The sequence below is a fragment of the Pelodiscus sinensis genome, chromosome 1 (assembly GCF_052426305.1).
Source record: "Pelodiscus sinensis isolate ZL-2025 chromosome 1, ASM5242630v1, whole genome shotgun sequence".
Lineage (NCBI taxonomy): Eukaryota > Metazoa > Chordata > Testudines > Trionychidae > Pelodiscus > Pelodiscus sinensis.
The window spans coordinates 6,782,964-6,797,549 of record NC_143052.1 but is presented as its reverse complement, the minus strand read 5'-3'; the positions used below and the strand labels follow the sequence as shown (position 1 = coordinate 6,797,549).

The 14,586-nt window shown below is 52.8% G+C and overlaps 1 protein-coding gene across 24 annotated transcripts in view; it reads left to right on the top strand.

Annotated features, from left to right (window-relative positions):
• Positions 1 to 14,586, top strand: part of LOC102464061 (uncharacterized) — a 252,426-nt gene that overhangs the window by 40,296 nt on the left and 197,544 nt on the right. For all 24 annotated transcript variants that reach the window (XR_016349502.1, XM_089778116.1, XM_089778115.1 and 21 more), the window contains 6 exons: positions 2,530 to 2,646; positions 5,686 to 5,832; positions 8,401 to 8,520; positions 10,015 to 10,173; positions 12,075 to 12,197; positions 13,819 to 13,968. Coding sequence is in view for 23 of the 24 variants with exons in the window: in XM_089778116.1 (XP_089634242.1) it covers positions 2,530 to 2,646; positions 5,686 to 5,832; positions 8,401 to 8,520; positions 10,015 to 10,173; positions 12,075 to 12,197; positions 13,819 to 13,968 (816 nt within the window). In the remaining variant the exon portion in view is untranslated. The remainder of the gene's footprint in view (positions 1 to 2,529; positions 2,647 to 5,685; positions 5,833 to 8,400; positions 8,521 to 10,014; positions 10,174 to 12,074; positions 12,198 to 13,818; positions 13,969 to 14,586) is intronic.

Below are 14,586 nucleotides of genomic sequence, written 5' to 3'. Positions count from 1 at the left end.
AAATAAACAGCAGAGTCCACGCTGGCTCTTTGTCAACAATAAAGGGAGGGGAAAAGAAAAGTCTCTCGCAGGGCTGGAAGTTTTTTGTCACCAAAACCGAGTGGTTTTCCCCCACAAAAGTCACATTGCCGTGTAAACACTCATGGGCATGTCTACACTGGCATGATTTTCTGGAAATGCTTTTAACAGAAAAGTTTTCCGTTAAAAACATTTTCGTAAAAGCACTTTTTGTGGAAAAGCGTCCGTGGCCAATCTAGACGCGCTTTTCTGCAAAAAAGCCCCGATCGCCATTTTTGCAATAGGGGCTTTTTTGTGGAAAACAAATCTCTGCTGTCTACACTGGCCCTTTTGCGCAAAAGTTTTTCGGAAAAAGACTTTGCCCGAATGGGAGCAGCATAGTATTTCTGCAAAAACACTGACAATCTTACATGAGATCGTCAGTGCTTTTGCAGAAATTCAAGCTGCCAGTGTAGACATTGCTTTTCTGGAAAAAGTGGCCAGTCTAGACACAGCCATGTTATTTTGTTGCCGAAAGGCAGGTTTTGGAGTCAAAACGGGTCAGTGTAGACAAACCCCTAGTTTTGTGCTCTCATGCATGCTAAGGTATGTCCTTCCATCCACCCCAGTGCGTTGGCACACTTTCCTCTGCATGCTCACTCCGCTCCGATCCCAGACACATGCTCACATTCACTGGCACACGCTGGGAGACTGCTCTCAACCGTTTAGCTTCCGTCCCGACCCCTTTAATATCATAAAACAGACTCACTCGGGCTCTCCTTTCGCTGTCTGAAGTCAAAGGAAGGATTTAGGAGCCATTTTAAACAAGTCTTGGCCAAATGGGTAACTGTCTTTTATTGAACCATCAAATCAGTTACGACCTGTTCTTGATATTTCAGAGAAAGCCTCACCTCCTTTATTTCCTGTCACTCAAAGCCCATCACCAGAGCTAGGTGGGAAATGCATTCCCCATCCTGGAAAATGTTTTGAGATTTCTAGACCGTTTCCTTTTCTGAATCAGGACAAAAAGGCAACATTTTCAAAACCTTGGTGAACCAAAAATCAGATGACGTTGTCCGTTCCGGCCAATCAAAATGTTTTGCTTTGCGTTTGGACATTCATTTTTAATGAAAAGAAAACCCTTTTTTACTCCAATATGCTGGAATTTCTAAATGAAAATAATTCTGGACAAAAATACTAGGGTTTTGTGTTTCAGTCACGTTGCAAAGGGATATTTCAAAACTTTTTTTTTTTCCAAAAAATTGTAAATTGAGAAATTCTTTGCACCTGGCCATTTCTCCTTAAATGTTGTGGTTTAGTCCAATCATTTTTTTTTTGGGATGAACCTCAACATTTAGTCAACAGATTCCTAATCGGTTCCACCCACTCTCTGTTTGACACCCTCCTTGTCAATTTCAGCAGCTGGGCCAGCTCCCTCCTGCTCCTGGATGTGGGGCTCAGCATGTCCAGTGGGAGGCAGGGGTCTAGAAGCAGGAAACTAGCCATGCTACAGACTGTGTTCTGGATAAAGAGGACTCCTTTGCTGGCCACTTTCACTGCAGCTAGTTGTTGTTTGGGCTCTGTGGCCCCTCCCACATCTGAAGGGGCGGGCCTTTTGGTTGTTTAGGCTCCACCCCCAACCCAGAACGGAAATTTCAAGAGCTCTAAATTAAACAGTTCTAGATCCTCGATTTCATGGAAGTCGCTGGGATTTAGGCAGAGATATATACTAGTTGAGTGTCTGGCCAGTATTTAAAACAGGGGTGGGGAACCTTTTTGGGACCAGGGGTTGTTGACCCACAGAAAAATCGGTCAGGGGCTGAACACAAGTGGGAAGCAAAAAAAAACCCTCACTGATATGGCTCCTAAGTGCAAAAGAGAAAGACACTCTCCACTTTCCCCTCGCACACTAGAATCTAGGGGGCCTGGGCTAGTAGATTTTGTGCCCCCCCCATTGGCTTTCCAGTGAGGCCAAAAATGAGGGGTTCAATATGTGGGAGGGAGCTGCCGGGAACTGGGGTGTGGGCGGGAGGTAGGGGGTAGGAGCAGAGGGGAGGTGCAAGAGTGGGCTGGGAGTGGGGGCCGCAGGGCTGGAATGCCAGAACTAGCTCCCCCATGCTGGGAAAGGAGAACCCCGAGCTTTAGGGGCTGGATCCAGGCAAGCCAAGGGCTTCCCCACCCCGGATTTAAAAGAAGTAGCCTTCCTCTCTGCCCCCTTGTGCCTCGCTCTCTCGCTAAGCCTCGGCCTGCAGAGCTGTTGGCATCCCCATGTTTTCTATTCCCGCCGTGTAAATCAAACCAGACCGGCACATCCGCCACGCGGGCCGGAGAACGCGACGGTGACAGCTCGAGCAGAGTGACTGTTCCTGATGAGTGGACAACCGCCTCTTATGAGATGCGTTACAACTGACAGGCGCTGCAGGAACTCCGGGAAATCTCTCCCTGCTGGCGAACGCCGGCGGGAGGCAGCTGGCGAGTGCATGAGTTGCAAGGCAGCGTTTTTGAAATGTTTATTCCCTTTTGCTCTTACAGTGAAGCTTCTGCCAGTGAAAAGCCTCCTGTTGCAGAATGAAACGACGGACACCATCCAGGCCAGGTGGACCCCGGTCAGGGGAGCATCAGGTTACAGGCTGACCTGGGTGCCCGCAGGTAGCGCCTCTAGGAACGAGAGGACTGTCTTGTTTTCATGATGCTCTCTTAGCAGCCTGCATCATGATTAGCTCTGCTTTTGCTTTGGTCAGCTCCTGTTTAGCAGCACCAGGGCCGGGTTCCCACCCGAGTTTCTCCCAACACAGCTTGAGATTAGACATAGAGCAGGTTGAAATCCTGGCCCTAAAGTGGGATTTGAATCCAGAGTTTTGCCCTGGAGTCTTTTCTCTCACCCTTGATTCAAACACCCTTCATGCTGGTTTGAGCAGGAGGAGTGTTCGAAATCCAGATTTGCTTATTTTATGTTTACCCTGCGGGAAGGAGAGTTGTGTGGTTAAAACAAAGAACAGGGAGTCAGGGATTCCCAGGTGACCGAGGGCGAGTAATTTTTCGGGGTGCCTGACTTTCCCAAGCTGTAAAATGGGGATAATGCCCATTGTTTAGGGACATTGATTCAATGGTATCTGTTAGCACTTTAAGATCCCCTGGTGAGAAGATGTTCTAGGGAAGGAAAAGTGGCATCATTCCTGCTACTTTGTAATAAACTCGTACGGAATGGGTTTCAAAGGGCAAATAAACACCCTGGCTGCGTCTACACTGGCCGCTTGAATTTGTGCAAGAACGCTGACGATCTAATGTAAGATTGTCAGTATTCTTGCGCAAATACTATGATGCTCCCGCTCAGGGATAAGCCCTCTTGTGCAAATGTATTTGCGCAAGAGAGCCAGTGTAGACAGCTAAAAACTGTTTTGCGCAAAAAAGCCCCGATGGCGAAAATGGCAATCGGGGCTTTCTTGCACAAAACCGCGTCCAGATTGGCACGGATGCTTTTCCGCAAAAAGTGCTTTTGCGCAAAAGCATCCGTGCCAATCTAGACGCTCTTTTCTGCAAATGCTTTTAACGGAAACATTTTCCGTGAAAAGCATTTGTGGAAAATTATGCCAGTCTAGACGCAGCCCCCAAGTTTGCAGAAATGAAGCTGGTCCTCCCAGCTGGGTTTGGATCATTTGGCTGGAAATCAGGAGAGTGGGCATGCATAAGGCAGTCTTTTTTGCTCTGTGTTTGTACAGCACCTGGCACTATGCCGTGCTGGGAATATAAGATAACCGTCGGTTCTTTTGCTTCTGGCTTGGTCCTTAAGAATAGGCTCTTGTGTTGCATTTCAGCTCACCCAGAAGAGAGGGTGTGTGTGTGTGTGTGTGTGTGTGTGTGTGTGTGTGTGTGTGTGTGTGTGCGCGCCTGACTTTAGCTCTCAGTGCCTCCTTTTCCCCCTTCCACGATGGGAGAGGAACGGGGCCGTGTGCATGTGGCATGACTGCCCCCCGCTGGAGGTAATCAGAAACGCTCTACTGAGTGTCATGAGCCCTGCAAGGCCTTCCTAGCAAGAGGGCTGTTTGTGTGGGCGTGGGCGCACCGTATCCCTTGCAAGGAACAAAACCCAACCCCTGCAAATTTCCCTGGCACGCGGCATTGGGGCTGGAGCCCAGAAGGGGTCGGGACCGCTGTGTTGGCGTTGTAACTCACACACCGTTGTCCCTTTGGTGATGAAGCCAGCGCCGGTCGTTGTCCCGCCCTGCTTGTAGAGCGCTGCTTTGAGGGACAGGTCCACACGGCAGCTTTCCTCCTCCAAGGGAACGTGTCTCTCTGGACGGGGCTGATCCCGGCTTCCAAGGCAGAGAGCAGATCAAATAAAATAGCCACTGATGCAGAGGGTGTATGTATGTGTGTGTGGGAGGGGGTGGGGGAGATAGGGATGCTGCTGCCGCAGAAGGAACGTGGGGGCATGGCACCCCCATGTGGCTGAACTAAGAAGAGCCGTCCCCGGCTTTCTGCATGCAAGGGGAATGATCGCTGCAGGAACTCGAAAGAGACATGGGAAAGTGGGAGGTTTGGCTGTCTCCTTCCAGCCAGGACAGGACTGTCGCCGGCGGATCTCCCAGCTTTTTGGTCCCAGCATACTTTGTGTGATCCCCTAGAGAAGAGGAGCTGACCCCTTTCCCGAGTCCCACAGATACGCACCGCCCTCAACTTCAGCCCTCGGGGCAGCCCTATCAGGCCAGTGAGACGGTAGAGGACTCCCTTGGGGACCCACGAACCGCTCTGCCGCCAGCCGGGCCCCTTTGGATCCAGCTGGGCTCCGAAACCTCCCATCAGGAGCGAAGCGGGTTGCTTGGCCCTCCGCCCAGCCGGTCAGGTGCGGAGCCCAGGGCTTTCGTGGGACAGTGAAAAGGCCTCATCTCTCGGGGTGACCTAGCGGAAGGAATACAGGTCTGAGGTCCTGAGCGTCTACATCCCGGCTGTGCCATGACTCTCCAGGAGCCCATCTTGGTGCTGCCTGTTCCCCGGCCGTAACATGGGCTGTGAACACAGCCCTGCAGAATGGCTGAGCAGCGTTACACGTATGGGTGTCAATCACAGGCAGCCGCTTGTAGTGTGCTGCTTTGGTTTGTTTTCCTTAGGCCATGGAGTGGGGGACCTCCTGACGACTCGCTGGCCCCTGGGAAGTTTGGGAGACTGGGGACAGGCCACCCCGGGTCTGTCAGCGTGGCCATGTTTCACTATTTGTGATTACGGTAGAGCCACTAGGCCCCGAGCAAGATCAGGGTGCCATGGGGCTAAGCTCTAGCCTTACAGCCTCTTCCCTGAAGAGCTGAGACGCATGTGAGACAGAGAAACGAAATAGCATCATCTCCATCTTACGTGGGAAACTGAGGCACGGCACAACTGGCCTGCCCGGCCAATGGAGAGCTGCAGGGAGAAATTGGTTCCCTCCTACTACTGAAGGGGGAGGACTCAGGGAGGGGAGTCGGTCCTAGAGCTCATGAATCCCCATCTGGCGCCTTCACCACAAGACCAACCTTCCTCTTCTCCTCGCGGCCCACCCGAGTCTTCCCCATTAGGGTGACCCCTGCTGGCTCGGACTGGGGCAGCGTGTGGCAGTTAATGGGCGTCCTGCGTGCTGTAGTCTGGGGGGGGCAGGAAAGGAAGTGGGGGGGCCAGACCCAGGCGCATTCAGCAGGTGTCTCCTCTCCGGCGCAGAGGGCGGCGTTCAGACGGTGAACCTGGACGACACGTGTACCCACTACATGATCCCGGGGCTGCAGCCGGGCCTGGAATACACCGTCACCGTCAACCCCATCTTTGGGGACGTGGAGGGGCCTGTGGTGAGCGGCAGGGCGACCACCTGTAAGTGTCCCGGGGCAGGGACGTGGGGGCGTCCTGTCCATAGGATGAATGGGGGCGCTCGCCCCAGGCCCTGCGCTTTGGGGGCCGCCCCCAATAGTCCTATGGACAGGCAGGACCGGGGGTTATGTGGGCCTGGGGTGGCAGTCGCAAGGGCAGCGTCCCTCCCGCCCCACTTACCCCGTGAGTGGCGGGAGTCAGCGCCGCCCAGCAGCCTGCTCGCCGCCGCGCCCCCCTCTCCCAGCCCGCTGCGTGCAGCTTCTCGGGGGCAGCGGGAAACAGGGCGCCAGGCCCCGGGGGGCTCCGAGTCCCGGCGCTGTGGAGAAGCGAGGCACGGCCGGCTGGCAGAGGGTGGCACGGTGGGGAGCAGTCTACCGGGAGGGGAGGGGACCCCCTGCTGCCGCCCCCACACAAGGGCCCCACAATCCTCTGGGCTGCGGTGCTTGAGGGAGGAGATAAGGGTGGGGGACAGGGGAGGGGCCTGTGGCGGGGGGGTTCCCTGGGCACTGGAAGGGGTTGCCCCAGGCCCTGTGCCCCCCTTGGGGCGGTGCTGGGGCGGGCAAGTGGGGATCGTTTGGCTGAGGTCAGCGAGACCTCCGGCCTAGAAGGACGAGGGATTGGGGCCGGTTGAAGGTGTAGCAGGGAGTCAGAGAGGCTGAATGTGCAGCCGGCTGGGGCGGGGGAGGAAGGGAGAAAAGGGCTAGTACTGGTCAGACTTCCAATTAGGCACAGTAAGCTCGTACCTCCGGGCTGCCTCGTGTGTGACTTTCTAGCCCACCTGGGCTGCTTTTCCCCAGCGGTTGCCAGGGCCTTTTCGGGGTTGCAAGTTGCAGTCTTTGGGGCTGTATTGCTGCCCTGCTGCCACTGGTCGCACTGTTCGGGAGGGGCAGGGGGGAGCCTCCTCCCCCACCCCTTGTCTCACTTCCTGCCCCCTCCCCTTAGGTGATGCTTGTGGCTTGCGCAGAATTCTTGTCCGAGAGAGGCAGGATTTTTTTTTCCCCTGCAGAAAGTGCGCTGCAGTTCCGCCTTTCACCCCCCGCAGAGGCAGCAGTGGCGCCAGAACAGCCTGAGCTGGTGACCTCCGGGCAAGTCCTTTTGCCTCTTTGTGCCTCAATTTCCGTCCCCAGACGATGTTAGTTTACAGAGCACTGTAAGACCTGAGGCGATGCTTGGTTGCCGTGGTGACAGGTGGCAGTGCAAACCCCGAAAAGAGATGATCAGCCAGGCTGATCCCGGTGTTCATAGAATAATAGGACTGGAAGGGACCTCGAGAGGTCATCGAGTCCAGCCCCCTGCCCTCAAGGCAGGATCAAGCTCCATCTACACCATCCCTGACAGATGTCTATCTAACCTGTTCTTAAATATCTCCAGAGAGGGAGATTCCACCACCTCCCTTGGCAATTTATTCCAATATTTGACCACCCTGACAGTTAGGAATTTTTTCCTAATGTCCAATCTAAACCTCCCCTGCTGCACTTTAAGCCCATTACTCCTTGTCCTGTCCTCAGAAACCAAGAGGAACAAATTTTCTCCTTCCTCCTTGTGACACCCTTTTAGATATTTGAAAACCGCTATCATGTCCCCCCTCAATCTTCTTTTTTCCAAACTAAACAAGCCCAGTTCATGAAGCCTGGCTTCATAGGTCATGTTCTCTAAACCTTTAATCATTCTTGTCGCTCTTCTCTGTACCCTTTCCAATTTCTCCACATCTTTCTTGAAATGTGGCGCCCAGAACTGGACACAGTACTCCAGCTGAGGCCTAACTAGTGCAGAGTAGAGCGGCAGAATGACTTCATGAGTTTTGCTTACAACACACCTGTTGATACAACCTAGAATCATATTTGCTTTTTTTGCAACAGCATCACACTGTTGGCTCATATTCAACTTGTGGTCCACTATGACCCCTAGATCCCTTTCCGCCATGTTCCTTCCTAGACAGTCGCTTCCCATCTTGTATGTATGGAACTGATTGTTCCTTCCTAAGTGGAGCACTTTGCATTTCTCTTTATTAAACCTCATCCTGTTTACCTCTGACCATTTCTCTAACTTGCTAAGGTCATTTTGAATTATGTCCCTATCCTCCAAAGAAGTCGCAACCCCACCCAGTTTGGTATCATCTGCAAACTTAATAAGTGTACTCTCTATCCCAATATCTACATCATTGATGAAGATATTGAACAGTACGGGTCCCAAAACAGACCCTTCAGGAACTCCACTTGTTATCCCTTTCCAGCAGGATTTAGAACCATTAACAACAACTCTCTGACTACGGTTATCCAGCCAATTATGCACCCACCTTATCGTGGCCCTATCTAAGTTATATTTGCCTAGTTTATCAATAAGAATATCATGCGATATTGTGTTGCCTGTACCCGGGTCTCCCTGTCCCGCACACCCACCACCCGTGTCTGTCCACCGCACGCAGAGAACAGCCGGGTGCACCGTGGTTTGTCTCAGGTTCCGTGGGACCCTCGTCCAAGTCCTCGTGAATTCAGGGGGAGCCTTCCTACAGCTATTGCAGCCCCCTAACCCGTTCCGCTTACCCATGCTGCTCGGCTTTCTTTCTCAAAGTGGCCTCCAGCGCTGTGCAGACCCTGACAGTGACCGACGTAACGACCAACTCCGCCCGGCTCTCCTGGGACTCAGTTGCTGGGGCCACTGGGTACAGAGTGGTTTGGGGCCCCACGCCAGGTAAGCCCGTGATGGCCGAGTCTGGAGCACGGACAGGCCCTCTCCCCCCGGCACGAATGCAGCGCGAAAGCTGAAACGGCGGGCGCGTAAAGCCGGGGAATTGCAGTGGTGATGCTCCACGTTGGGCGACCCACATGCCTCGGGGCAGGGAGCTAATTTCACTCCCAATTCTCGGGTGCACGAAGGGCCTATTCGGCTGCTTTGGCAGCATCAAGGCTCTCTGAATATCCCTGCACTAAGGACCTGCCCCTCCAGCGTCCAGCTGACAGACGAATTCTGCACACAACACCCCTGGCTTCCCACGGTGCTAGGGTTCCCTAGTTTTAAGGACCACGGGAAGCACATTCCAGCCTAGAGCAGCCAGGAGGCTGCACTGATTTACACTGCGGAGGGGGGGGGGCAGGTCATATTCTTGGATAGGGAAAGTCCAAAGGAGCCACCTAGACCTCTTGGCCCACTCCCTGCATCAGGTCTGGGAAAGAGCTAGATGACTATCACGTCCTATCCGCAGGGCCTTATGGGAAAGGCATCCTGACTTCGTGGCTTTTCCCCCCTGTAGAGGCTGTAAATTCGGCAGACCAGATTTCCAGCCCGTCCTTCCTTAAAGGAGCGCTCCTTTCCACTCGATTCTTTTGGGAAGGTGAAAACTGACTCATTTTAGCAAGTTCCGGCATCTGCAAGAGCCCCCTGCCGCACCTTGGCTGCATCTAGACTGGCATGATTTTCCGGAAATGCTTTTAACGGAAAAGTTTTCCGTTAAAAGCATTTTCGGAACAGAGCGTCTAGATCGGCACGGACGCTTTTCTGCCAGAGCACTTTTTGCGGAAAAGCGTCCGTGCCAGTCTAGACGTGCTTTTCCGCAAAAAAGCCCCGATCGCCATTTTCGCGATCGGGGCTTTTTTGCAGAAAACAAATCTGAGCTGTCTACACTGGCCCTTTTGTGCAAAAGCTTTGTGCAAAAGGGACTTTTGCCCGAACGGGAGCAGCATAGTATTTCCGCAAGAAGCACTGATTTTACAGTAGGAAGTCAGTGCTTTTGCGGAAATTCAAGCAGCCAGTGTAAACAGCTGGCAAGTTTTTCCGGAAAAGCGGCTGATTTTCCTGAAAAACTGGCCAGTCTAGAGACAGCCCCTCCTGTGTTGGTTCCTTTATTGCTTTTCGTTCCTTTCAGTAAAACTCCCCCGTGCAAAAGTGTTTCGATCCCGTGCTGATGTCTTGGAAAGGTACTTTCGGCACCAGCAAAACTAACAGAGGGTTTGATACTGCAAATGCAGGGGGGCTGGTCCCAGAGGCCGAATGGGTAGAAATCCAGGTCTTCGACTCGGTCTTCGAATTTCTCTGGCCTGCGTTATACAGGAGGACAGATTGGCTTGCCAGAGTCTGGCATTAATGCCTCTTAGCTTTACTCGCTGGCTCCCCAGGTCCTGCCTCCGCCAAGCTGATCTACTTGCCAGTACTGTTTGCTCTTCATCTTCTTTTTCTTCCTGCCAAAAGAATTCTTCAGCAAGGACCGACCGCGGCAGCTGGTTCTGAACAGCTCCACCACAGCCTACCAGCTCCAGAACCTAGCCCATGACAGCGAGTACGTGATTTCCCTCTATGTGCAATTTGGCTCAGCGGAGGGGCCTGGGATCACCGCCTCAACCAAGACATGTAAGTATACGCACCAGGTGGAAGTGGGGCGTTTCCTTGGCCCAAGGAGCTCAGGTACCCAGCTCATACCTCGTACATACCAACAGCACAGAGATGCCGTGATCACAGCCTTTCCTTCTAAAGTGCTATATGAGCTAGCAGTATCCCCTGCCCGGAATGCAGCCAGCTCTGGGGTAGAACGATCAAGTTTAACACACAGAGCAGCATGACAGTTTTGGTGAGGCCACATCTGGAGTATTGTGTCCAGTTCTGGGCCCCCCGCTACAGAAAGGATGTGGACGCATTGGAGAGGGTCCAGCGGAGGGCAACCAAAATAATGAGAGGGCTGGAGCTTATGATGTATGACGAGAGGCTGAGGGATTTGGGCTTATTTAGTTTGCAAAAGAGAAGAGTGAGGTGGGATTTAATAGCGGCCTTCAATCTTCTGAAGGTAGGTTCCAAAGAGGATGGAGAGAGGCTGTTCTCAGTGGTGGCAGATGGCAGAACAAGGAGCAGTGGTCGCAAGTTGCAGTGGGGGAGATCTAGGTTGGATATTAGGAAAAACTATTTCCCTAGGAGGGTGGGGAGCACTGGGTTGGGTTCCCTAAGGAGGGGGTGGAATCTCCATCCCTAGAGGTGTTTAAGTCTCAGCTTGACCAAGCCCTGGCTGGGATGATTGAGTTGGGGTTGGTCCTGCTTTGGGCCTGAACTTGATGAGGTCTCTGCCAGCCCTTGGATTCTATGATGCTATGACACTACAGACCAGGACACACTCCAGGGAAAACACTCCAGCTAGCAGAAACGTAGGGGCAATTGACAGGACTTGCCAGTGTTGGAATTTGGACTCTGGGGTAAGAGCTACTCTGCTGGGAAGAGCGAGGGGATTGTTAGGCAGAAAGAAAGGCCTGGACTTTCGTTTCATGTTCCTTCCAAAAGGCGACACCACCTCCAGCAGCACAGATCCTCTGACTGATGGGGTGGGGTGTCCGGCTCAGTCCCTCACCAGCTACCACTCCCTGGCCCTGCAGTAACCCAGCCTTCCTTTGGCTGCCTCCCTCCCAGCCCGCGTCTCACCCAACTTAATCCGACCCAGCCTGTGCTATGAGAAGGGATGACAGAATGAGCTGATCCGTACATGTGGCTGGGCAGACATCCGACATCCAGGGCCGTCCTTACCCATATGCAGAATACACAGCTGCGTGGGGCGCCTGAAAATGTGGGGCACCGCTGGGTCCTAATGTCCACCCGCCTGCCGCTTCCTATCCCTGCTCTTGGCTCTACTTCCTCCAGAAAGGATCTAGATAACGTAAAAGTAACAAAGCCTGCCGGAGCTGTGAGCAGAACATCGAACCTGAGAGAGAGCCATTCAGGTGATGATGAAGCTATTGAACAGGCGTGCGCCAACCCCAGATCTAGCCTGTCGGTGTCTGAATTTACTGGGCCAGTCGACTGAACCGTAGTTTAAAATTTGCTTTAAAACTATTTCATGCGTGTGTAGCTGAAGAGAATAAAATCACATCTCTAAAAAATCATCAACTCCTTCACCTTCCCTGGCTGCCATCAGGCACTGGAGCACCAGTTTAATCGTACTGCGGAGGGCCCTGGAAATCCTAAAGACAGCCCTGCTGCCGGCCGTCACCAGCCCGCACCTCTGCTGTTGTGTCTCAGCTGTCTGCTAGCAACAGCGGTGGAGCTGTGCCAATTTAGCTGCCGAGGAGATGCCATAGGACTCCCCGAGCAGTGTGTCAGGAGGCCTGTATCCCTGCCTGACTCGCAGCCGCACACAGATAAAATCGAACCCCGTCCTTTGAAAGTCCCTGCCCCATAACCACCACCCCCCACTCCCGCGCTGTGAGCAACGAGAACCCAGAGACACTGGCTTTTCTCGAGCCTGTTCCTAATTACTTCACTTTCCCTGGCAGCGCCGCTTGGCTACGTGTCCAATTTCAGAGTCACTTCCTACACGAGCACATCCATCTCTCTGGCGTGGAGCGCCAACCCTGCAGCTGCCGGATACCGAATCTCCTGGAGACCCGGGGGAACGGGTAAGTACCAATCGGACACCGTGATTTACTTTGGTTATACCCGGATATGTGTAGCGGACGTTCAAGCCGGCGACGCAACCTGGTTGCCTGCACGGAATATTGCCTGGCCGTGGGAGATTGTTTTATTCTGTCTCTCTGGGCCATCGCGGCCGATATCTGCAGAGCTAATGCTCCACATTTCTGGGGGTGGGTGTGAAAACGAAGCCAGCGCCAGGCTGTGGGTGTTACTGCCAGAAGGGTTTGAACCCTCACGCCTCAGTGCTAAGAGCACGAGTGTCCACCAGGTGATCAGAAGGACAGAGATCCCCTAGGTTTTAGCTATAGCTGACTCTTAATCTTGTGCCTGGATCAGCCACTGGGGGGGAATAAAGATCCCCAGGCGCCAAATGTAGTTGGCATGAGCTCCCACTTGTGGCTACTGGAGTAGCAGTGATTTGTGAATACGCCAAGGCCCTTGTCTGGGTTGGTTTGTTAAATCCGTGGGCCTTCGTCTCTTGCTCGAGTTGGAGGGGACTAAAGCGTTGGCCTCAAAGAATCCCGTTGGTTCCAGGGGTGTTCCCAGCTGATCCGCACGTGTGGCTGGGCAGACTCATGACATCCAGGGCCGTCCTAACCCATATGCTGAACGTGCAGCTGCGTAAGACACCTGAAAATTTGGGGCACCGCTGGGTCTTAATGTCCACCCACCTGCCTCTTCCTATCTCTGCTCTGTGGCTCTGCTTCCTCTGGAGAGCATCTAGATAACTTAAGTGACAAAGCTAGTAGCAGAACACTGAACCTGTGGAGAGCCATTCAAGTGGGAATGAAGCCATTTAACAGGCGTGTGCCAACCCCAGGCAGGTCCTGGCAGTGTCTGGATTTACTGTGTCAGTCGACAGGGCCTGAGATGAACATGTATTTGAAAACTATTTCGTGGGCGCGTTGCCGAAGATTGGAAAGTCACAGCTCTCAAAAATCATCATCACCCTCCCTCACCCCAGGGGGATAGTTAGCTGGTTTCCAGACCATTCATGCCACCGGTCCAGCGCCAGTCCAAGGCTGAGGTGGGTGTGGCTACAGGGCATAAGGGCTAGCTGCCAGGACACCTTTCCTCATTCAGCCCCCATTTGCCTGGGTTCAGTTTAATCCCTTCCCTCCAGCTTTTCATCCCTTGAGCCTCTCTAAATGGTCATACATAAGAACGGCCATACTGGGTCAGACTGAAGGTATCCTGTCTTCCAGCAGAGGGAGTGAACAGAGCAGGGAATCCTCACATGATCCCTCTCCTGTCATCCATTCCCAGCCCCCGACAAACAGAGGCTAGGGACACCTGATTAGGTTAGTATTGATGAACCTAACCTCCATGAATTTATCTAGTTCTTTTTTGAACCCTGTTAAAGTCCTGGGGCAAGGAGTTCCACAGATAGACTGTGCGCTTCATGAAGGAAAACTTCATGTTTTTTGTTTTAAACCTGCTACCTATTAATTTAATTTGGTGCCCGCTAGTTCTTATGATCCCTCCCCGCAACTTTGTGTGTATACCCTTCCCCAGAGAGCCCCGGAAATAACACTACTGGCCTGGGTGGAGAAGAGTCACTGCTCTTGGTGAATGATGTGCACTGTGGTGTCCTTGTCCTTTCAGGAAGAGGAGTCGCCAAGAGCCAGTATGTGAGCCGCAGCGAGCTTACTTATCACATTGACCATTTGCTGCCTAATACCCACTATGCACTTGGAGTTCGCGTTGTATTCAGCACGTCCGAGGGACCAGAAACAACCCTTGCTCAACGCACAGGTGAGTTCTGCTGTCACAAGCTCTTCTCCCACAGGACAGCAGATTTGAACCTATGGCCTTCAACACAGACCTTTACCACTTGACCTAAAGGAGCAATCCTGCTAATTTGCAGCAGTAGTAGACTGTTATCCTTGAGCAGAATGTAACATGCGTTCTGCCAGTCTCTTACATTGTCCCTGTATACATAGGGCTAGATTTAGGCCTTTTTGAACAGTAACATTATACCTAGGTTCCCAAATCCTTCCAGTCTCTCTTACCCAGCTCAGTTCAGCTACAGGCCCTGTTGTTCCTTGTGGGATCTGGAAATGTCCTGCAAATTGCTCCTCCTTCCTTTATGGCTGACTTTGCATGTTTCCAAGGCTCCTTTGTGTATGAGCGAGACACCCCTGAGAGCATGCAGTGTTGAGCACCTGCTGTGTTAGGAACAACTGGATTTTGAGGCCCATGGGTAATATTTTTAGCCTGGTCTATAGCAAAACCTCATTATGATGTTCTTTGGCCTTCTTTTTGAACTCAGTGTGGGAGCTCCCTGGAGAAAAGCTGGTCTGTTGATAAAGGACCAGACTGGGACTCTGGCAAGGAGTTCCACAGGTTGACTGTGTGCTGCATGAAGAAAAA